This window comes from Squalius cephalus (genome assembly GCF_949319135.1).
Source record: "Squalius cephalus genome assembly, chromosome: 1".
In the NCBI taxonomy this organism is placed as follows: domain Eukaryota; kingdom Metazoa; phylum Chordata; class Actinopteri; order Cypriniformes; family Leuciscidae; genus Squalius; species Squalius cephalus.
In genome coordinates, this window is record NC_137122.1 from 49,033,982 (window position 1) to 49,059,422 (window position 25,441).

General features: G+C 40.3%; 1 protein-coding gene across 5 annotated transcripts in view; it reads right to left on the reverse strand.

The window, feature by feature from the left end:
* Positions 1–25,441, reverse strand: part of LOC307167395 (methionine-R-sulfoxide reductase B1-A-like) — a 39,958-nt gene that overhangs the window by 3,214 nt on the left and 11,303 nt on the right. The window contains exons 5-6 of one of the 5 annotated variants that reach the window (XM_079886452.1): positions 13,579–13,823; positions 9,565–9,707 (exon numbers count right to left, since the gene is read on the reverse strand). In XM_079886452.1, coding sequence (XP_079742578.1) covers positions 9,565–9,707; positions 13,579–13,823 — 388 coding nt within the window. Of the gene's footprint in view, positions 1–9,564; positions 9,708–12,377; positions 12,510–13,578; positions 14,532–25,441 lie in introns of those variants that run through there. The other 4 variants (XM_079886453.1, XM_079886451.1, XM_079886455.1 and 1 more) reach the window with 4 other exon arrangements.

Here is a 25,441-nt window from a genome sequence, read left to right on the forward strand (position 1 = left end):
TATCAAAATTATCCCCAAACTTCCCAGTGGTAAATACAACTTGAGAGGGTGTTCATGTCCAATGTTTAACTAGGAAACTTGTATTTGGGTGGGAGACATATAAGCCTGAAAAAAGTTTTTATTTTTTACTTCAAATATTAGGCATAAAAAATATTGAGTTGTGTTGTACTGACTCTTGCATTTCCCACAATATATGTGGTCTTTTAGATTTTGTATTTGAAATTGGATTTATTCACCAATTTGTTGCATTCGTGCCTAAAATTGTCATATGGTGTGACATAAAAGTTATTCTATATAAAATGAAAATGGGATATACTCTCCCTAAGTAACTAACTTCAACTTAAATTGTTTTCATTACTATCTTAAGATTTAACATTTCTTTTGTGCAGATTCATTAGATTTTGTATTGTTTTAAACCATCATGCAAAGTAAGTCATCTCTCCTCAGCCTTTCCAGATATTTTAGATTAATTATGTTAAACCCGGTTATAAATCTATGAAAATGCTTGTGACTCTTGCTGATACTATTTCTCTTGTGTTCCGTTGACTTTTTTATGATTTATAATTAAGAAAGTATTTTTACTGGCACAATTCTGAATGTCACACCAAATTATATAGTGTCACGCTATATGATGAACTGCACCACTCCACAATTTGTCAATACAAAAAACTGTATTTTATTTGCATTCAACATTCAATTAATTCAATTCAGTTAACATTAATCAAAAAACATCCTAACATTGTTTTAAAACTTTTAAAATGATAAGAAACTCATAAATACACTCACCTAAAGGATTATTAGGAACACCTGTTCAATTTCTCATGAATGCAATTATCTAATCAACCAATCACATGGCAGTTGCTTCAATGCATTTAGGGGTGTGGTCCTGGTCAAGACAATCTCCTGAACTCCAAACTGAATGTCAGAATGGGAAAGAAAGGTGATTTAAGCAATTTTGAGCGTGGCATGGTTGTTGGTGCCAGACGGGCCGGTCTGAGTATTTCACAATCTGCTCAGTTACTGGGATTTTCATGCACAACCATTTCTAGGGTTTACAAAGAATGGTGTGAAAAGGGAAAAACATCCAGTATGCGGCAGTCCTGTGGGCGAAAATGCCTTGTTGATGCTAGAGGTCAGAGGATAATGGGCCGACTGATTCAAGCTGATAGAAGAGCAACTTTGACTGAAATAACCACTCGTTACAACCGAGGTATGCAGCAAAGCATTTGTGAAGCCACAACACGCACAACCTTGAGGCGGTTTGGCTACAACATCAGAAGACCCCACCGGGTACCACTTATCTCCACTACAAATAGGAAAAAGAGGCTACAATTTGCACAAGCTCACCAAAATTGGACAGTTGAAGACTGGAAAAATGTTGCCTGGTCTGATGAGTCTCGATTTATGTTGAGACATTCAGATGGTAGAGTCAGAATTTGGCGTAAACAGAATGAGAACATGGATCCATCATGCCTTGTTACCACTGTGCAGGCTGGTGGTGGTGGTGTAATGGTGTGGGGGATGTTTTCTTGGCACACTTTAGGCCCCTTAGTGCCAATTGGGCATCGTTTAAATGTCACGGCCTACCTGAGCATTGTTTCTGACCATGTCCATCCCTTCATGACCACCATGTACCCATCCTCTGATGGCTACTTCCAGCAGGATAATGCACCATGTCACAAAGCTCGAATCATTTCAAATTGGTTTCTTGAACATGACAATGAGTTCACTGTACTAAAATGGCCCCCACAGTCACCAGATCTCAACCCAATAGAGCATCTTTGGGATGTGGTGGACCGGGAGCTTCGTGCCCTGGATGTGCATCCCACAAATCTCCATCAACTGCAAGATGCTATCCAATCAATATGGGCCAACATTTCTAAAGAATGCTTTCAGCACCTTGTTGAATCAATGCCACGTAGAATTAAGGCAGTTCTGAAGGCGAAAGGGGGTCAAACACAGTATTAGTATGGTGTTCCTAATAATCCTTTAGGTGAGTGTATGAGTAAATCAAACACCATCTCACTTCAAGAACATTAAATTAAGTATAAAATTTAAAAGAAATGAAAGCTTTAGCATAAGTTCTGCTGGGAAGACTCAATTACTACGTCACTTATTGCCTTCACTTCTATCCAATCATATTCTTATGCTCACTGTATAAAAGCACGGTACTTACACATGTTTGAGTTCGCAGTACTGAAGTGACGATTAGTTCGCAGATGCCGACGCTTCAATTCAGTTCACAGATGCCGACGCTTCAATTCAGTTCGCAGATGCCGACGCTTCAATTCAGTTCGCAGATGCCGACGCTTCAATTCAGTTCGCAGATGCCGACGCTTCAATTCAGTTCGCAGATGCCGACGCTTCAATTCAGTTCGCAGAACGACACCGGCGTTCATTCACTTGCGTTCGATTCCAATCATAACACAAGTCATATCGTTGATTTGATCTCAGCCATTTTCGCGGTGCGCGAATGCACCACGCTTGCAGAGGAAACAAATGTGGTGGCTTTAAATCTCACGAGACGATCTCCTAACAGGGCTTTCAAGTTCAAGTTCCATTTTCAAGGCTTTCACGTTGTATACATTCCCGCGGCCACTGTTTACATCCTTATTAGGCTTCTATGATTAAATTCCATTCAGGTAAGTATATTAACTTGCTACTCTACTGCTCCCTTCTTCAGAGGTAAAGTTCAGTTGTGACTTTGGTGACGCGGTAGTTAAAAAAAAAAAAAAAAAAAAAAAAAATTCCTAATACATGCTACAGTCTGCAACGTAACATACTGTAACGCTTTAAAAGAAGGGACGGATAGCTCGCTGTTTGTAGCAATTGCAAGCAAAGATTCACGACACGTATATATGATATCCTCAGCGCAGTAGCTACTAATTTATTTTAGTGTTGTTGATTCCACGCTCTCATGGTTAATTGCAAAATATTTACAGCTGGGTTGCTGAATATAATTAAATCAAGCTTAAGAGCAACTTTATCAAATTGGCTTTATCTAGGCCTATGCCATTTACAGCTCGCGCTCCTCATCCGCTCACTCACTATGTGAGAGTGCCTTTCAATAAAGGAGCATACCTATTCAACTCATTTTACGCCCTATCTGATTTCGTTATTGCTTCGGCATTTATGGAGACGTTTTGCTAATCACTTCCCGACCGCCGGTAAGAATCAACTTATAGCCTACCTAGATTTCTATTCTTCTATTCTAGATTGCGCTTTAACCAATAAAAGGGGGCATTTTATCTCCGTTCATTTTCTGTAAATATAACTATGTATTATTCAAACATAATACAAAAGCAATTAATAGCTACTGTTAAATTATTAAAAAATAAAAAATACATAAGTTATAAATCTATAAAGGGTTTGTAAAAATTGAAAGTGATATATGTAAATATGTCCATATTAGAAGCAAGTTGGATGTTTTACGTTAGGGTTAGGTTATGAAGGGTATGTAGGGTATTTGTAGCAGGAGTTTTTTTGATACAAAAGTAAATGATACATTTACAGTGCTAATAATTCTTATATCTCTATTCAATTTGACTTGTGGCATATAGGCCTACAATGATATGATTTTTCATATCAAGATCTTTTAATTCTTGCATTTAAGTTCTTCACTAACAGAAATATGATACAACCGCCATAACACAAATTTTCTTGGCGACTACTTTAATCTACCGATATAGTCATAGAGATATCGACATTATAAGGATTTGATATTAAATGTACAAAAGCAGACTAAGGATGCTCAGGTCAAAGGTCACAGACTTTGCCAAAACTTGCCTAACACAGTAGAACTAAGTTATAAGTGTAGACTATATAATTCAAACCTATCACCAGACGAATCTCAGTCAAGAAGACTTGAATGACATCATATTTACTTATCTGTATGATTGAAATGTTCACCTATTTTTCTATTCAAGGGTCTCATTTGGTTGCCATGGCAGTGATCTCTCGGTTGTGAATATCTTCATTCATTCAACTTGAGAGTAATGTCAGGTGTACGCTGCGCAGCTGAGAAAGATTGCTCAAAAGTCAACAACAGAATATCAAGCGTGATTGAGGTATCTTATCGGTATGCTGTCACCTTACTACAGGTAAGTATTGTACTGAGATTTAATAATAAAAAATAAAAAAATAAAAAATAAAAAATTCTAAAAATTCACCATAAGTATCTCTTTAAGGCAGGGCATTTATTTCTCGCCTATCAACACTGACCATAGTCAAAGGGTGCATATCCGTTCAGATTTGGACATTTGGATAGCAAAGGTCAGATAAATTACCAAGCCTACTCAGACTCTGTTCATTCGCACTTCAACAAAATTATCTTATAGCGGCTGCTAACATCTCTGGGTTCGAAGTGGTTGCAAAACTTATGTTGTATGTGCTAATGAAGCTCGGTTGCATCACTAAGGCAGATCTCGTTAGACGATCACGCTATTCCCGAGACACTCAGCCGGCAATCAGTAGTCTCCAATTTCATGATTAAGGTCACGCAAGCACATTCCTGACCACTGCAAAGCATGTACGCACTGTAGTCTTAAGGCGGCTCTGCCTTTCAGCAACTCTGTAAACCCAGATTTTGTTTCTAATTAAACTTACGAGTAATCATTACTACTTTTATGTTTAGTAAAAACCTGCTATCATTCCTAAACAACATTAGCTGTTTGTACTATTTAGCTGAAAGATTCATTGCACTAATTATGTTAAGCTAAGATAACTCGCTATGTTAAGCTTCTGCAGGGGAGGGGTGTGGCCTATTTAAATAGGTGACAGTGCGCAGAGTGCGTCATTTAAATTTTGAACCGAAGAGTCGAACATTACCAGCTTAACTTATTACTAAACAGACTGACTTTATCTCCGTCAGAGTCTACAAAAGATCTTGTTGAGAATCAACAGAGGTTTAGATGTTTATTATTTATTGTTTCATTTGTAGTCACCATGATGGTGAAAGGTGCTGGCTTTAGTTGGGCTCTTCCCTTTGACATTTAAACATTATATTTTCTCTGACTGCTTTTACTGTGATTTTGTAAGTCACAATAGTTATAGCAAAAAGCCAAGAGTAAACTGAGCAATTGACTATACCTGTCTATTGATGCTGTTATTAATAGAGATTATAAATCTCTAAAGTCAGTAGCATTTGACTATTCCTAATATTTTTCAGCAGAAAATCCAACGGAATTGTATATGAATCTCAACAATGGTGACACTTGCAATGCATGCTGGGTACCCAATAGTAAACCTATTATCCTAAACCATGTTAATACAACATAACATGTTAAGTTTCAGCTTGTGTAAAAGGTTAGGGTTATATGTTAATACAACTAAACAAGTTTAGTTTCAGCTTGTGTAAAAGGTTAGTGTTATATGTTAATACAACTAAACATGTTTAGTTTCTGCTTGTGTAAAAACTAAAGTGGTATAAGGCAACGGGTTTCCTCGCGTTTGCGAGTAAAGTCAACTAATTCGGGTAAGAGTGAACCCTTATCCATCACCCTGCCCTCCTTTAACTGTGATCAAATAAATTAGTCACTCTGCTCAATTCAGCTAGACAGTATATCACTGAAGATGTGGCTCCCTACACCTTTAAAGCTTGTATTTCTGCAGAATTGATTATTATGTTTCGCTTTTCTTTCAGATTCCTTATTTCTTATCCGGATCACGGCCGGTTGTTCCTTCCTTATCTACAATTAGTAAAATCGATGCGTGGTGGGTCTCAGTGTCCCCATGGTGTGTGTGAAGGGTTTTGCTTGGAATGTCCTAAATATATTTCATATCCTATGCTGGAATTATCTAGGGTAAGTAAAGCGCATGGTTTTTGTCGTCCCTTTGGATGCAGTTGAGCTGCTGCTCCCGGAACAGGGCTGGAGTTCAACAGCTCGTTTTGCAGCTTTGATTACCTCTCACAGACATTTCAAAACTTCTAGCTTATAGTCAAACCAAGTCAGCCAAAGATGGAGAGACTCAAGAAGCATCAACATGTAGACCCCATTTCCGGATGGTTAGTTGATGTATCGTGTAGCTTATATCTTCTAGTATTGATTAGCTCATTCTCTTTGTTATGCTATAAATTATATTCCGGGAGCTGAATATATAACTTTATGGTTTGTGATGCCACTAATCCAAGGAATGACGCACAGTCTCTCTCAGCATTGTTGTAGTCTTTTAAAAGCGATCTCTTTAATTTAATCTTCAATGCTTGAACTTTGTGCATTATAACTTTGCAGATGTTGTTTATACTTTAACAGTAACATTACAGAAAGTGATATCCATTTAACCCCCTTTATTACCTCCCATCCATATTGGTTTTTCTTTTCCTATTTTCATATCCAGATCGTATCCATGTTTAACTATGTTCATGGCTCTTCAGATTCTCTTCAGATCTAACACTCTGATCTTGCCCTAGGTCCTTTTTCTGATTCACCTTCTCCCCTAATTCTTTACTCTTTCTTAAGCATATCAACCGACTCTCAAGTTCTGGTATCACATCAACAATTTCTAAAATTAGCAATACATTTTGTCCCTTCTCTTCTGATTACATTCCTAAAAATCTGTGCTAGATTCTCAGATCTCTTTCCCTATTTTCCTACCTACGAAGCATCTCTTTTAAGCCTGGTTTAAGACTCATCTAGTTCTGTCCTCAAGCTGAAGTTATCTCCCCTCCAGTATAACGGTCATTCATTTAGGATTGGGGCAGCCACTACAGCAGCTGAACGCGGCATTTCTACTTCAGCTTTCAAGATCCTGGGCAGATAGTCTTCCTCTGCATTCAAGTCTTATATAAGACCCTATTCTAAAACTATTCTTCAAGCCCAGCAAGCTCTACAATAACCCAAAGGTAAATAACTATGCAACTACTGGTGGTGGTGTCATAATCTTATTTCCTTCATCCTGTTATTATTCTAGCTAGCACTCCTCAATGACTATCTAGTCAACTATTATGTGTGGCCTAGCGGCTCTGTTCAATGTGGCCTCGTCTCTATGTGGCTGTAGCAGCCGTCGTGCCTTTGTTACATGTTCGTCAATTGATAATAATAAATAAATAATAAAAAAAAAAAAAAAAAAAAAAAAAAAAACGGCTATTTTATGCGATATTCATGTTCTATGTGGTCTACTGTGACCGTGTAGCCTAATGTGGCTGTCCCGTGGTCTTGTGGCCATAAAGTATGGCAGGTTCTGTGTGGCTTAGTGGCTCTGTCTCGTTGGCCTTGTTCAGTGTGGCTTAGCAGCCTTGTGGCCTGGTGGGCCTCGTCTTTGTGTCGGTCTCATGGCTTCGTGGTCCATGTTGCCATGTCCTATGTTCGGCCTCCAAGGCTGTGGCCCTTATGGCCTTGTTCTGTGTGGCTTAGTGGCCGTTGTCTGTACGTCTCGTCTATGTGTGGGCTTATGGTTTGGAACCCTTTATGTTCTGTGTGGTCTACTGTGACCGTGTAGCCTAATGTGGCCTTGTCTCGTGGTCTTGTGGCCTTCATGGCATGGTTAAATGTGGCCTAGTGGCCTTGTACTCAAGTATGTCTGTCTACGTGTGGCATTAGTGGCCTTGTGGCCACGTGGGCCTTGTGTACATGTGGGGCTTGGCGCCTTGTGGCATATGTTTGCCTTGTCCTTTTAAAAAGATGCCTGAATGGCCAGTGGCCCCCTTGGGGCAGAGGTTTAATGTGGCTTAGATGCCGTAGTCTTGTGTGGTTTGTCTTTGTGGCTCTAGTGGCTCGGTCTTGTCCTTAAAAGCTGCAATGGTGGCCAGTTGCCCCCCCCGGGGCATATGTTTCGTGATCTTAAAGCTGTTGTATCCCGTGAAGAAAAAAAAAAAAAAAAAAAAAAAAAACTTGTGTTGTCCAGTCTTACAGTCTTGGTCTCTTTGTGGCATTAGCGGCCGTTGTGGCTTAGTAGCCTCGTCTCTGTGGTCTATTGTGGCCGTGTGGCTCATTAAAGCCTCGTCTCTGTGGTCTATAAAGGCCATGTGGTCCAATGAGGCCAGAGTCTGTGTTATGCTCAGCCCCAGGTGGCTGCTATATGTGGTCCAAGGAGGCCTGTTTATTATTTTTGCCAAGGCGGCTGTCTGTGTGGTCCAATGTGGCCTTGTCTATGCAAGCCAAAAGCGGCATTGCCGGTCTAATGAGGCCTTGTCTCTGTGTTTTCCTAGGAGTGAACTGGCAATTAAAAAATAAATATATAAATAAATAAAATAAAATAATTTTAAATTAACAAATAAAAACATAGTTATTTTAGAATTATCTGTCCTTCTCCCCTATTAAACTTTAGGCACGCTGTATTTTCACATCTAATTTGTATCTTCACCATTTGTTTCTTCCTTCTCTATTTTTCAGGAACCCCAGGACTCTAGACTGGTGGGTATACTCAGTTACCATCTTTTGGGGGTTGGCGTGCCCCGTCCCAGTGTAGTCATACTCCACCTATTTTTGGGGGCCTTCATCTTTAGGCAGGAATCGCAGATCCGATACTCTCGGATTATGCACTACGGACGGGGCCTACGCCAAATGACTTTGTAGTTTATCAGCTTGCTGAGCTGTCAATAAATGTATGGTTTATTGAAATAACTCTCCCGAGTCTTTCTGGTAGAAATGAAAGCTTTAGCATAAGTTCTGCTGGGAAGACTCAATTACTACGTCACTTATTGCCTTCACTTCTATCCAATCATATTCTTATGCTCACTGTATAAAAGCACGGTACTTACACATGTTTGAGTTCGCAGATACTGAAGTGACGATTACCCCCATCCTCCCCACCACCACCAGGATGGTCCCGTCCATACCTCCCAGGGGGGGTCGGCTGCGCCCCTGCCTTCATCTTTAGGCAGGAATCGCAGATCCGATACTCTCGGATTATGCACTACGGACGGGGCCTACGCCAAATGACTTTGTAGTTTATCAGCTTGCTGAGCTGTCAATAAATGTATGGTTTATTGAAATAACTCTCCCGAGTCTTTCTGGTAGAACTACATTAATTGTATAGGTAATTTAATGTTCACTATTAAATGTACAGATACAGAGCTTTTTTAATTAAAAATTAAAAAGCCAGAACTCAACTCTTGACCTTGCAAACCACTCCAGAGATGGCACTGCATTTTACGGACAAAATGTATTTGGCCAGAACTTGCTTTAAAATCATACACAGACATCAACACTTTCTCTGTCTGTTGAAATGGCCTAATTCTGTTACTTAAACTGTAAATCTATCAATTATTTATACTTTGCTGATATATATTGTCATATTTGTAAGGTCACACATATCCCGGACAGTCACACCACATGACAATTTTGATGTTTAGATAAAAATTTGAAGTAGAGGTCTTTATACACCAACTACAGCTATGGTATGCTGTAATAATATCTTGTCAGAGGAACAACATGAAGATATATATTTTTAACAAATACCCATTTTTATTAGGTTATGACATCATGGACGGGTAGAATTGCATGTCATGTCTCCCACCCATTTACAATAATTCCCATAGCACGTGAAGGCAGCATTAAATGCTCAATGAAATCGTGCTGCACTGCAGGAGTTCTTCTACAGACTGGAAACCACTTTAACCTTTACCTTGTGAGCGCCCCGTCTCTCCTCATGTTTAGACACACTGTTTTCATGGATGGTTTCTGTGAAGGCTGGCCAGGGTGATGAATGCTCATATTTGGATCTGCTGGAGAACAGCTCATATCCACATTCAGCACAAACATACATGCCTGCAGGAGAAACACACACACACACAAGCGGTTGGAATAAGATTCAGATGATCTTATTTTATAAAAGTTACTAACCCACTATTCACTAATACGACTATTCAAAAACATTGTCTTGTAGTAAAAAAAATATACTGATGAACCAAAACATTATGAGCATTCGGGTGGTCCTTATCAAGTCCATTTTTTTTTTTTTGCAAAATGTTAATGTCTTAACCTCTTAAACTGTTCCTTTTAACTTCAAAATTAGAAATATGCAAAAATGTTGACAAAAAAAATTATATTTAGAGGTAGCTCAATCATGTGGAGGATTGCCTATGTTAAGCTGTGCGGCGTTATATGCAAGTAATATTAAAAGTGGAAACTTTTAATATTATTGAAATCAGAGCAACACTGACATGACAACAATCTCAAAAAAGCACAAAGTTTTCAACAATCCCTCATTTCTGATGCTCAGCAGCCAGTGACTTTTTGCAGTCTGGATAGATCCGTCGGTGATCTTCCACCACATGAAGGAGAAACTGCAATTGCTCTTCAGAGTGTGTGAGATAGCCATTGTATTCTTGAATCAGAGCCACTCCTCTCTCGGCGTGATCATTGACTACTTTCATTGCATGTATGGTTGCCTATGCCTCCTGATAATCTGCTTGATTCGGCCAAAGTTCCGGGTCAATTTCAAGGAACGTAATGTAATTTTTTAAACCAAAAAATGTGCTCTAAACCCAAACAATAACCAAGGTGGTCATCAATAGAAATATGTATTGATTCCACCAGGAAAGGTAAATCTGCTAAACCGGGTTATGGATGGATTTATTTGGATTTAGTTTCTACAATAAGTCAACTGAGATATGTATCTAAAATACATATTTAGGAATATATGGTGCATTAGATGCTTTTATGGAGATTTTTTGGGAATTTTACTAGCCAGGTACAATACCAATTCAAATGATCTGTTTTTACGAAAATCATCAAAATCTCAGAAAGTTTAAAGCTGAGCTACCAGTAATTATTATGTTACTGCCATAAAATTTGGCATGCTGTATTTTCTTATATAAAGGAACAATTTTAAGAGTATGACAATTGGAGACTTTAAAAATAAGGACCACCCTAATGAGCAGTCACGGGTGAAGTGAATATCATTGATCATCTCCTAACAAACACACATATTAAGATCTGGGTAGATTAGATAGAAAGCAAACAATCAGTTCTCGTAATCAACATGTTGGATGCAGGAGAAATGGGCAGGAATAAAGATCTGAGCGACTTTGACACGGGCCAAATTGTTATGGCAAGGTGACTGGGTCAGAGTATCTCTGAAACGGAGAGGCTTGTGTGTCGCTCTCGGTCAGCAGTGATGAGGGTTTATCAGCAGAGTCCGAGGAGGGACGAACCTCAAACCAGAGACAGGGTGTTAGACGCCCAAGACTCATCAGTGCACGAGGGCAATGAACGCTGTCCCGTCTGGTCTGAGCCAACAGGAGGTGTACAGTGGCACACAACATTTTAATGATGGTTATGGGAGGAATGTGTCACAACACACAGTACGTCACACTCTGCTGCGTAGACACTGACCAATCAGAGAGATGATGACCCCTGTCCATCGGCGAAAGTATCTATATGTGTCTGCAAGTGTCTGAACCGGACTTTAAAGCAGTGGAAGACGTTCGCCTGGTCCGAGGAGTCCTGTTTTCTTTTACATCACGTGGATGTTCTCAATAAATGCAGTTTAGTATGGTACTTGTGCAGCGTTTACCTGGGGAAGTGATGCATTGTGGGACGACGACAGTGGAGGGAGTGTGCAGATCTGGACAATGTTCTGCTGGGAAACCCTGAATCCGCCATTCAAGTGGACGTAAATTTGACACGTGTCACCTATACCTAAACATTGTAGCAGAGCAGGTACACCCCTTCATGGTGTTCCCTGGTGGAAGTGGCTCTTTCAGCAGGATAATGCACAATGCCACACTGCACACATTGTTCAGGAATGGTGTGAGGAACATAATGAAGAGTTCAAGGTGTTGCCCCGGCCTCCAAATTCCCCTGAATCCCAGTCCAATTGAACATCTGTGAGATGTGCTGGACCAACAAGTTCGATCCACAGCGACTCAACCTTGCAATCTACAGGACTTAAATGATCTGGTGCTAACATCTTGGTGCCAGAGACCACAGCACCCCTTTAGGGCTCTTGTAGAGCCCACCTCGGCTGGGTCGGCGCTGTTTTGGCAGCCCGCAGTGGACCAACAGCATATTAGGCAGGTGTTCATAATGTTTTAGCTTATCAGTGTATTGCTCACTGCAAGTTCATATTAGTTAATACATTAATTCATGTTAAAAAATTTGACTTTAATGTAAAGTTATGTAATGTAATTTAATGTAATTAATGTAATGTTACCGATTAAACTGATCACTGAGACTTAAGGATGAAGAAAAGCAACTAGTATTAACACAAATGAACCTTTAATGTTACATTTTTATTGATGCTTGACAATATTAAATGTAAAATAAACATGTCAAAAATAGTGGAGAACCAAGCACACAAGCACTATGTGTGATAACTTTAAAACAAGACATTCCCATAAGTTTTACTAATCACATAACACAAGTTACATATGCGCTTACATAAGTTGCCTTGTTTACGTATGTTATACAGTAGCTACATCGGGGTCAACTTACCAGTCTCAAAATTATCTTTATAAAACTCCCCTCCGGAGAACAAACAGAAAGACATGACTACGCAGACTGTGGTTAAGTTAAAACGAAGGACTGTAACTTTGTGTGTCAACTGTTGCTTTGGTTCAGAGTTAAATGGAAGAAGCGTGTCACTCTGTACCACGTGATCACACAATCGCAACTGCACACTTGTGTCAAACAAAAACATGGTGGCAGAATTATTATTAGGGGTTCAAGCACGAAGTGCTGAAACCCTATTGTAATTGTAAGGATTTGTAAAACGCATTGTGCAGGCCAAACCGTAAGGCCTAGAGACTTGAAACCTGGCCAGATAGTAGGCCTCAATTTGGGGACAACCTATCAGAGTATGACCCCGAATGGCCCATAGGTGGCGCTACAGCAGCCAAAAGTAAAAAATTGCTCATAACTCTTAGACCGTTTGTCCCAGGATCAAGTGTCTTATATCGTTGGAATCCGTGGCTCAAGCCTGACAAAATGGCTATCTCCGATTTTGATTTAGGCAGGGAAAATATTCTGCAATGTCGAATTTTGTCCAAAACCTACTTTTGCGACCTAGTCCCTGGTTTTTCGCCCTATCGGAACCAAACCAGTCTAGGACAATTCTCTGGACTCTTTAGAACAATAATTATCAAAAAAAAGTTGAACTTTGGCATTTGGGTGGCTGTAACAGGGTCATTTAGAAAAGGGGCGTGGCAAAATACACTCAAAACCGTCCTTCGGATGAGACGTTAAACCGAGGTCCTGACTCTCTGTGGTCGTTAAAAATCCCAGGATGTCCTTCGAAAAAGAGTAGGGGTGTAACCCCGGCATCCTGGCCAAATTTGCCCCTTGGCCTCTGTCTATCATGGCCTCCTAATCATCCCCATATACTGATTGGCTTCATCACTGTCTCCTCTCCACCAGTAAGCTGGTGTGTGGTGGGCGTTCTGGCGCAATATGGCTGCCGTCGCATCATCCAAGTGGATGCTACACATTGGTGGTGGTTGAGGAGATTCCCCCTTTCATGTAAAGCGCTTTGAGTACCTAGAAAAGCGCAATATAAATGTAATGAATTATTATTATTATTATTATTATTAAAAGCCTACGACAGCTCCGACGCGCTTGTCACCGTTCAAGATCTCGGGAACCTGCGCAGCTACATCGAGAACACGAGCACCAGGAAAGCAGTGAGTGCGCACCTTACCTTTACCTGAGGAAGCGTGGACATGCCGGACGATGGAAGTGCCGATGATCACAGCGTCGCGTTCCGTCTCGCGTAGAGGGGAGAAGCGGTTCCGGGTGGAGATCTCGAAGGCCGGGAGGGGCGGAGAGGTCCTTGCTCTGGTCCTGGCTCGTGTCTTCCACTTCGGAATCACCCAGGGTCCATGGTGATGTGTCGGTGCCGGAGAGAACGAAACCAGGGATGATCGCGTCCTGGCTGCTCGGGTCCTGTGCAGAGAAACACACGGAGTAGACGAGGTCGGAGTCAAAAGGTTACTAATCACTGACTTGTGAGCATCGGCGCGTGATGTTTCAAGCGCGGATCGCCGATCTCGCAGCTCGGCCTGTCTCTCTATTAGGTCGCGGATCTGCTTCTCCACGGACTCAAGCTCTAACTGCACCGAATGCAGCTCGAAGGTGTCCTCACCTGCACTCAAAGGTAACGTTAGACACACATCCGTCATATTCGCCATTATAGCAGATGTGCTATAATGGCGAATTATAGCTTTCAGTGATACGGGTGTAAATAAGACGATCGATAGGCGCGACCACGCGTACAATGCTAGCGGGCTAAGGCTAGTAGCGGAAGTTCGGATATAAGTAGCGATATCAAAGCAATCCGATTGTTTTTTAAAGAGAATAGTATTCCAGATATGTTTACACGCTATAAAAATGAAAATGTTCGTTTGTAAAAGAGTGTAAAGTAGAAAATCAAGGTTTCTGAATTAATTCGACGGAGCTCCAAACACAACAACGCACTCAGTCGCCTAAATAATCACCTCTCTGACCCACAATCAAACCCCATAACCACCTCTGACCTTGCTGCTTCCTCTGACTTCCGGCATCTTAATGCACTCCTGCACATGCTACATCTAAAACATGGCATATTGGTATATGCCCCTGATGAACTCACTACGCCCAAGCTTGTTGTCCCTCAGTGCCAAAGGGGGGTGATGCTCATATATTCCCACGATGCACCATGTGCCGGACACCGCGGCGCCAGAGCCACTTACGAAATGTAAAAGGGTGCCTGGTGTGTTGCCAATTCCAACCGGCGAACCCGAACCACAGAGCACCACTACAGCGAAAAGGAATGTCCTTCCCATGGTCGGACCTCCAAATCGACTGGGTCGGACCCCTACCAAGGTCAACAAGGGGTAACAAATATTTCCTCACCATCGTCTGTGAATTTACCAAATGGGTAGAGTGCCTTCCCGCTCCCAATGATACAGCTCAAACCACGGCCTGCCTCCTAATGAACCATATCTTTTCAAGATTTGGACTGCCGCTGAAAGTCAACTCTGACCGCGGAACACATTTCACTGCTGAAATCATGCAGGAAGTCTGGAAACTCCTGGGCATACAGGCCAAGTTGCACATCAGCCACCACCCTATCGCCTCCGGGCAAGTGGAGCGTTCCAACCGAACCGTGGTCAGCATGCTAAAGAAGTCTGTGTCTGCGAACCAAAAGGATTGGGATATCAAGCTCCCACTAGTGCTAATGGCTATCAGAGCAACTCCTAACAAGTCCACCGGGGTGCCACTCTTTGAGCTAATGACGGGACGGCAAATGACACTGCCGCTCCACTTGCTCTACCAGCCAGGTGACATGAGCCTTGTCACGGCATATACCACCCACCAGTATCTTGAAGAGTTGCATCGCCATCTAAGAACTGCCTTTGCCTTTGCACAACAACAACCACAGAAAAGTGCAGAAGGACACAAAGCCTATTACGACCAGAAGGCCTCTCACCAAGAACTCAACATCGGAGACAAAGTGTGGTACTACAGTTTTGTGCAGTCACAACAATCGGGTCCCCATCGCCTGTCAAAGAAGTTCCTGCCTCGCTGGACAGGACCCCATGAAATCGTGGACAAGCTCTCACCTGTCGCATACAGAATCAAGATGAGCCAAAAGCGCAATGAGCCAGTCCTACGTTGGGTCCACCGAAACCAGATAAAAAGGCACTTGGGCTCCAACAGACAAGAAAAGGGGGAAACCAAAAGTGACCGACACAAATCAATTTCACCACACACTACACCCCATTTAATGAAACACTCAATTGTCTTCATAAACACTTTACTCAGAGTTGTTCAAATGATATGCACCCACTCTTTTGAGATTGCCCCACTAACAAGAAGTAATCAGTATCCCACCAGTGTCATTACTAATGCTCACTTTCTTTATTCCATTCCTTCTCTTCCACTCTCCACTCCTCTCACCTAAACAATTTTAAACCTACAGAAACTTGGTATAGGGCCTGACGATAGGATTGACTCACTACGTCCACTGTGCTCAAAAACGTGGATTGCAGAGTCCCGTGAGCTACCCGTCATGGCACTCTCGCAACCGGTCAAATAATTATAACCATGCAGTTGTACGTAGATCCTCCATACCGATGATTTAGCTTTCAATAACCTATCAGGCGACGAATCTCAAACGGAACGCGAAAATCTAGAAAATATTTCAAACAGCACTCTGTTACCCTTGATCCCTAGTCAAAACAAAGGATCAAGGAGGATGGAACTCAGCTGATTAATTTGACCCCATTAACACGGCCTTAAAGGCAAACGCTCGCCTTCCGCCACTCAGTTCTCCCATAATTCGGGCCGGGTCGGCCGCAGACACCGCTCTATGTGCCTCTACTGTCGTTAGCGACATCATAATGCTTACCCTGTCGTTCCTTCTCTACCAAAGGGTTAATGCAGAACAAGACTCAATGAGCAAAACGCTGGCAACCAAGAGCGAGCAGAACCAGATCCCGAACCTGAGAACTCGACCAATTTAATTGAGATTATGCCTCTACCCGTGCGTCGCACCACCAAAAACTAGGGTAATCAAGAAAAAGCCACCATCATCATCATAATTGTTAATTTGTCGCGCCATAGGCCCACAATATCCTCAAAAGCAAAATCTTGCACCAGAGCTCAGCTAAGTGATGGAGTGTTGTGTTTGTATGTGTGCTTGTCTCCCTCTCTCTGCCTATTTTCTCCAGCACTCGTCGATGTCCTCACCTGGAACATCACCGATCGAAAGGGGGAATATGTAGGATTATCCTTGAACAGTCATTTTCATTAAATGAACCCAACACCGCATTCCACAGTTCGGAACGATTCCCCATCGAACCATTAGTAAGTCATAAAACACAGTCATGGTGCCGAGATGGCTAAAGGAGATGTGACCCCCCTGTCCCTTTCTGTGCCTGTCTAATCTCATACCAGCGATGCCAGGACAGCAGGAAAAGATTTCTCTTTGTTCCCCAAACTTAAGACCAAATGGCCAAGAAACCCTGTGGTGACCCCAATGCATAAATCCACAGCCTTATCAGGAAACAAAGGATGCTAAGGCATTCCTATGGCCAAAAACCTTAAACCAGGGGACAGCTCCTTTCTGCAGCTGTAAATTCCAGACACTTCTGTCTCCAAAACCAATAGACTGAAATTAACCCACTTGTGGTTTAATACAAACAACGGTCTCAAAATTGCTTCCAATAAGCTGAATTGATTACCAGTATTTACCTCACATATATCTTAAGTATCATGTATGTTTTATATAACCTGTGGAGTTCTTTCTGTGTGTTTAACTTTTATAAAAGCCTAGGCTATTTGTAGGGTTTTCTACATCAGTTATAGGAACTAATCACCAGAAGTTGCCTCATACATGTGTATTCTCTGTATTATGTATGCTTTATATTACTCAAGTTAATTTTGTGCGTTAAACACTTATCACAGCTAAATCCTTATTTACTCCCACCTCAACTATGGGAAATATATGTATTTTGGTACCTACTTGATGGGTAAATGATTTCCAGAATTTTGATATAAAGTAGATGAGTGTAGGATGCACCATATTTGAACTATTAAGTTTGCTTATTAAAGTGTTTAACTAAACTCTCAGGAGTTTGGGCACACGCGATCACGTGGACATTCTGCTAATTACATGCAAGAACCGGAGAACGGGGTGTAGGTCCCGCCCAAGACAATATCTGATTGGCTGTCGCACTCAGAAGGACGGGTCGGATGGACAAGTTTATAACCCAATGACAAGCAGCTATGCTTTGCTTTTTGCCTTGCTTTCGCAGTGACTTTTGCTCTTGCTTGTTTGTGCTGACCTTTCCATCGTCCAGCGTGTATACTTACATACTCTTTAAACCACCAAGAGCTCACTCAAAACTCATCAACTCTTCTGTAAGATCCATTATTGAACTTCGTCAAAGAAAACACTCTCAGAGTCGCTCCAGCAGCTCCTCCAGACTCAGAGGAAACTCCGTTGCATAGCAACCCGCAATCCAGGAAATCCAACGAACGAAGCGCCACCCGGCAAAGCCAACCAACCATTCACCATCGAGTGCTGTCCCTCAGAACGCACCATCGACCGACTGCCAGCCAATCAGCGCCGAAGAGATTCCCTCCAGCAACTTCGTCACAGACGGGAACGCACGCACTCACAGGAGCATCCAAAACGCAAGTACACACTCTCCTAATTCTGGCTGAACTGGTGCAAATTATTAAGAAAACGAACTAAGATTAAAGTGCTAGTAGATTGATTCTCTCAGGTTGCGGTCAAGAAATAGTGTCTAACGCTAGACATATGGGACTTCATTCACCCTCCGTTAATAACATCACTTTTCTCTGTCACTGTTTGAATAAATGTTTGTGTGTTTTCGTTAGTTTAGTTTGTGTTTATTAGAGTAGTTCAATAAAGTCTTGGTTGATTTTACATACAAGCGTCTTGTGCTGTGTGCTTAGTGCTTACAAGTTACTGCCTTAAACTGTAGATTTTGTTACCTTGCTCATAATCAGTTATCATAATTTTATGTTATTATTACCGTAGGCCACGGGATAATATTCTGTCCAGAATTGATAAAATACCCTAATCTCATTTTATCGGTGGACGAATAGTTGATAAAGTGTTAAATATTAATTCTGAATAATTTGCATATTAATTCGGTTCTTATTCACTGTAATTCAATCCCCTTTGAGTTATATTGATCTTAATTCCCTTATTAATCTTACAGATGTAATTTAGATATATTTTTAAGATGGAAAAATGCGGTTTTACAGATACTAGACACGTGACTTTCAAATGAAAGATTGGTATCAAAGAGCACACCCAGGTTCCTAACCGACGACAAAGACTTGACAGAGCAGCCATCAAGTGTCAGACAGTATTCTAGATTATTACGTGAGGAAGTTTTTTGTCCAATAATTAGAATCTCTGTTTTTTCAGAATTAAGTAGTAGGAAATTACTAGTCATCCAATTTTTTATATCACCTATGCATTCCATTAATTTTGTGAATTGGTAAGTTTCGTCAGGGCGTGAAGAAATATAGAGCTGAGTATCATCAGCATAACAGTTAAAACTAATTCCATGCTTCCTAATGATATCTCCCAAGGGTAGCATGTACAGAGTGAAAAGCAACGGTCCTAGTACTGAGCCTTGTGGTACGCCATACTGAACTTGTGATCGATGAGACATCTCTTCATTTACTGCTACACACCGATAACGGTCAGATAATTATGATTTAAACCATGTTAATGCAATTTCACTAATGCCAACATAATTTTCAAGTCTATTTAAAAGAATGTTGTGGTCAATAGTATCAAATGCAGCACTAAGATCGAGTAACACTAGTAGAGAGATACAACCACGATCGGATGATAAGAGCAAATCAATTGTGACTCTGATGAGTACTATGGTCTAAATCCTGACTGAAAATCATAGCAGATATCATTTCTTTCTAAAAAGGAACATAGTTGTGAGGATACCGGCTTTTCTAGTATCTTTGACAGAAAAGGTAGAATCGAAATCGGCCTGTAATTGACTAATTCTGTACGATCAAGTTGCGTTTTTTTTTAACAAGCGGTTTAATCGTAGCCAGCTTAAAGGTTTTTGGTACGTATCCTAATGACAAAGATGAATTAATGATATTAAGAAGAGGATCTATGACCTCTGGAAGCACCTCTTTCAGTAGCTTAGTCGGTATAGGGTCTAACATACATGTTGTCGATTTAGATGATTTAACAAGTTTAACGAATTCTTCCTCTTCTATAGCAACGAATGAATCAAATTTTTCCTTAGGGAGACTACAATGCACTGCCTGATGCTATACTGTAGTAGATGGTTGCATAGTTATAATTTTCTCCCTGATATTATCAATGTTATAAGTGAAGAAGTTCATAAAGTCATTACTGCTGTGCTGCTTGGAAACTTCTGGGCTTGAAGCTTTACTTTTGTTAGTTTAGCCACTGTTTCAAATAAATACCTAGGGTTTTGTTTATTTTCTTCTAATAGGGTTGAAAAATAAGCAGATCTAGCAGCTTTTAAGGCCTCTCTGTATGCAATCGAGGTCTCTTTCCACAAAACGCGAAATACCTCTAGTTTTGTTTTCTTCCAGTTGCGCTCCATTTTTCTGGCTGCTCTCTTAAGGGCCCTAGTGTGCTCGTTGTACCACGGCGTTGGACTATTTTCTTTAATCTTCTTTAATCTTCTTTAAGCGCAACGGAGCAACTGTGTCTGGAAAAGAGAGAGTTAAAAGTTTCTGTCGCAATATTGAGTTCTTCTAAGCTATCTGGGATGCTGAGATGATGAAACTGATCAGGAAGATTATTAATAAAGCAATCTTTAGTGGTAGAAGTGATAGGTCTAACATATTTGCAACACGGAGTCCGCTTCGCAGCCTTGGCTAAATTAAGTTTACACGAGACTAGATAATGATCTGAGATGTCATCGCTCTGATGCAGAATTTCAACGGCATCAACATTGATTCCGTGTGATAATATTAGATCTAGAGAATGATAACGAATCATTCCGGAATTATCCCGACAACGCTTTATCTGTAGATAGGTAAAGGGAAGCCGGAGGGAGGCCTTCACAGGAAAGAGCCTAGTTGACATTTCAGGACTGCGCTGTCGTTGCGTCGAGGCGCAGGTCCTTCATCAGATCTAGATACGGCCTGGAAACCTCGGGATAAACAGAGAGACTAATATTAGCGTAGATGCCATTCTTCTTATGATGTATTGACTACATCAGGATTTATGGGAAGTGTTCCCGGTTCCGGCTGACCTAATCTATGCAGCCTAACATTGAATTATAAAAGTCTATAATGTGTTATGTGTATGCTAGGTCAAAGAGATGTGTTTTTAATCTAGCTTTGAACTGACGTTAGGATGTTAGGAAGCCTGTTCCAAAGTTTTGGTGCTAAATAGGAAAAGGATCTACCACCAGCAGTCGATTTTGATATTCTAGGTATTATCAACTGGCCGGAATTTTGAGATCGCAATAGACGTGAAGGACTATAATGCGTTAAGAGCTTGCTCAAGTACTGCGGAGCTAAACCATTTAGTGCTTTGTAAGTAATCAGCAATATTTTAAAATTTATACCATGTTTAATAGGGAGCCAGTGCAGTGTTGACAGAACTGAGTTAATATGGTCATACTTCCTGGTTCTGGTAAGAACTCTAGCTGCTACATTTTGGACCAGCTGTAATTTGTTTATTAAGCGTGCAGGGCAACCACCCATAATAGCATTACAATAATCTAGCCTTGATGTCATGAACACATGGACTAATTGTTCCACATTTGTCAATGAGAGCATATGACGAAATTTAGTTATATTTTTAAGATGGAAAAATGCGGTTTTACAGATACTAGACACGTGACTTTCAAATGAAAGATTGGTATCAAAGAGCACACCCAGGTTCCTAACCGACGACAAAGACTTGACAGTGCAGCCATCAAGTGTCAGACAGTATTCTAGATTATTACGTGAGGAAGTTTTTTGTCCAATAATTAGAATCTCTGTTTTTTCAGAATTAAGTAGTAGGAAATTACTAGTCATCCAATTTTTTATATCACCTATGCATTCCATTAATTTTGTGAATTGGTAAGTTTCGTCAGGGCGTGAAGAAATATAGAGCTGAGTATCATCAGCATAACAGTTAAAACTAATTCCATGCTTCCTAATGATATCTCCCAAGGGTAGCATGTACAGAGTGAAAAGCAACGGTCCTAGTACTGAGCCTTGTGGTACGCCATACTGAACTTGTGATTGATGAGACATCTCTTCATTTACTGCTACACACCAATAACGGTCAGATAATTATGATTTAAACCATGTTAATGCAATTCCACTAATGCCAACATCATTTTCGAGTCTATTTAAAAGAATGTTTTGGTCAATAGTATCAAATGCAGCACTAAGATCGAGTAACACTATTAGAGAGATACAACCACGATCGGATGATAAGAGCAAATCAATTGTGACTCTGATGAGAGCTGTCTCAGTACTATGGTACGGTCTAAATCCTGACTGAAAATCATCGCAGATATAATTTCTTTCTAAAAAGGAACATAGTTGTGAGGATACCGCCTTTTCTAGTATCTTTGACAGAAAATGTAGAATCGAGATCGGCCTGTAATCGACTAATTCTAAGTGTTAGACAGTATTCTAGATTATTACATGAGGAAGTTTTTTGTCTAATAATTAGAATCTCTGTTTTTTCAGAATTAAGTAGTAGGAAATTATTAGTCATCCAATTTTTTATATCACCTATGCATTCCATTAATTTTGTGAATTGGTAAGTTTCGTCAGGGCGTGAAGAAATATAGAGCTGAGTATCATCAGCATAACAGTTAAAACTAATTCCATGCTTCCTAATGATATCTCCCAAGGGTAGCATGTACAGAGTGAAAAGCAACGGTCCTAGTACTGAGCCTTGTGGTACGCCATACTGAACTTGTGATCGATGAGACATCTCTTCATTTACTGCTACACACCGATAACGGTCAGATAATTATGATTTAAACCATGTTAATGCAATTTCACTAATGCCAACATAATTTTCAAGTCTATTTAAAAGAATGTTGTGGTCAATAGTATCAAATGCAGCACTAAGATCGAGTAACACCAGTAGAGAGATACAACCATGATCGGATGATAAGAGCAAATCAATTGTGACTCTGATGAGTACTATGGTACGGTCTAAATCCTGACTGAAAATCATAGCAGATATCATTTCTTTCTAAAAATGAACATAGTTGTGAGGATACCGGCTTTTCTAGTATCTTTGACAGAAAAGGTAGAATCGAAATCGGCCTATAATTGACTAATTCTGTACGATCAAGTTGCGTTTTTTTTTTAACAAGCGGTTTAATCATAGCCAGCTTAAAGGTTTTTGGTACGTATCCTAATGACAAAGATGAATTAATGATATTAAGAAGAGGATCTATGACCTCTGGAAGCACCTCTTTGAGTAGCTTAGTCGGTATAGGGTCTAACATACATGTTGTCGATTTAGATGATTTAACAAGTTTAACGAATTCTTCCTCTTCTATAGCAACGAATGAATCAAATTTTTCCTTAGGGAGACTACAATGCACTGCCTGATGCTATACTGTAGTAGATGGTTGCATAGTTATAATTTTCTCCCTGATATTATCAATGTTATAAGTGAAGAAGTTCATAAAGTCATTACTGCTGTGCTGCTTGGAAACTTCTGGGCTTGAAGCTTTACTTTTGTTAGTTTAGCCACTGTTTCAAATAAATACCTAGGGTTTTGTTTATTTTCTTCTAATAGGGTTGAAAAATAAGCAGATCTAGCAGCTTTTAAAGCCTCTCTGTAAGCAATCGAGGTCTCTTTCCACAAAACGCGAAATACCTCTAGTTTTGTTTTCTTCCAGTTGCGCTCCATTTTTCTGGCTGCTCTCTTAAGGGCCCGAGTGTGCTCGTTGTACCACGCCGTTGGACTATTTTCTTTAATCTTCTTTACGGGCAACGGAGCAACTGTGTCTGGAAAAGAGAGAGTTAAAAGTTTCTGTCGCAATATTGAGTTCTTCTAAGCTATCTGGGATGCTGAGATGATGAAACTGATCAGGAAGATTATTAATAAAGCAATCTTTAGTGGTAGAAGTGATAGGTCTAACATATTTGCAACACGGAGTCCGCTTCGCAGCCTTGGCTAAATGAAGTTTACACGAGACTAGATAATGATCTGAGATGTCATCGCTCTGATGCAGAATTTGAACGGCATCAACATTGATTCCGTGTGATAATATTAGATCTAGAGAATGATTACGACAATGAGTAGTTCCTGACACATGTTGTCTAACTCCAATAGAGTTAAGAATGTCTTTAAATGCCAATCCCAATGCATCATTTTTCGTTATCTACATGTATGTTAAAATCACCAATTAGGACTTTATCTGCAGCCAGTGATAGAAAGTCAGCAAATTCTTTGATAAAGTCTGTATGGTGCCCTGGTGGCCTGTATACAGTAGCCAGCACAAATCTCAAATGTGATTTATCATTTACACTATATATTGCTATATTAAGCACCAACACTTCAAAATAATTATATTTGAAACTAGACATCTTAGTAATTCTAAAAATAAAACTTGTGTTGAAGGGACTTTGATGTTCATTTCACATTTCACTCAGCGGCCATCTTTGAGACCCCTCTTGGGCAAGCAAGTTAAAATGTATTTGATGTTAGTTAACAGGCTAGCTGAGGCAAAGCTTTGCCCTTCGTTTACATCATAGCTATTATAGCAACTACATAAAACGTATAATTGGAACTGTAAATAGAAAACACAACTACAAATAATAATACCTAGAAGTTGTGATCCATAAACAACAGATTGTCCGGACAAAATGGGAACAGCTATTTCTTTCAGGAGAAGCTTTTGTGCGTATAGCCTGCATTGTACTCTCTACTGGAAGCTTTTCTCCTTAAAACGTTATAATGAGGTTATAATGTTCAGGAACAGTGTTAAAAAGACATTTTAACCTCTCTAAGTTCGTCAGCCTTAAGAAAAACCTTTACCGGGGTGGAAAAAACAGTGACTCTTCATCTTCTCTAACACAGCTTAGCCAGGCCTCGCCAACTTTTTTTGCGTATTGCATGGGTAATAATCTCATTATTAAATGAGAAACATTATGATTTCATAAGATCTGGAAAAATCGCTTTGTAGCCTGAACAAGCCGTTCGTTGCAGTTCTTGAAAAGTGGACTCTGTAAAATAAAATATAATATAAAATTATAAAATATAAAGTGGAAAAGCACAACAGGACCCCTTTAAAGCCGGCTCCTCATAACCCAATTGAGTGGCTGCGCTGAGTCTTGGCATTTCCACGGCCAGCATCCACTACACTGGACCTCTGGGACTGCCAATGGGTCTCTTCCAGTTTCCTGCAACACCATCAACAATCCACATGTCAGGCATGAGGGCAGTGACAGCAACACTGACCTTTATCAGTCAGCTTTGTTCCTGAAGTCAGTCAGCTGTGTTTGTCTAGATCTATTACATAACAAATGCAATTCATACATGCTATGACTAAGATACACCTCTTTTATGATGTTCATGTTTCAAATTTCTAAATTAAAATTGATTTTAATATTTTCGTTTCTCTTGAACAAACCCAGCAGGTTCCAGATGAATCACATTCCAAACTTTGATTTGAAACAATACTTACATCCAATCAGAAAAAAATAAAAGACTTGTGCCCGGTTTCACAGGCAAAGCTTAAAGGGGTTAGTTCACCCAAAAATAAAAATTCTGCCATCATTTACTCACCATCATGTCGTTCCAAACCCAAAAGACTTTCGTTCATCTTCCAATTACAAATTAAGATCTTTTTGATGAAGTCTGAGAGCTTTCTCCTCCATTGACAGCTACGCAACTAACACTTTGACGCGCCAAAAAGTTCATAAAAAGATCGTAAAACTAATCCATATGAATTGGGCGGTTTAGTCCAAATTTTCTGAAGAGACTATCGCTTTAAATGCTTGAAAAGATTTACTTTAAGCTTTTATTCACAAGTTGCTCATCAACTCCCACATCAGTT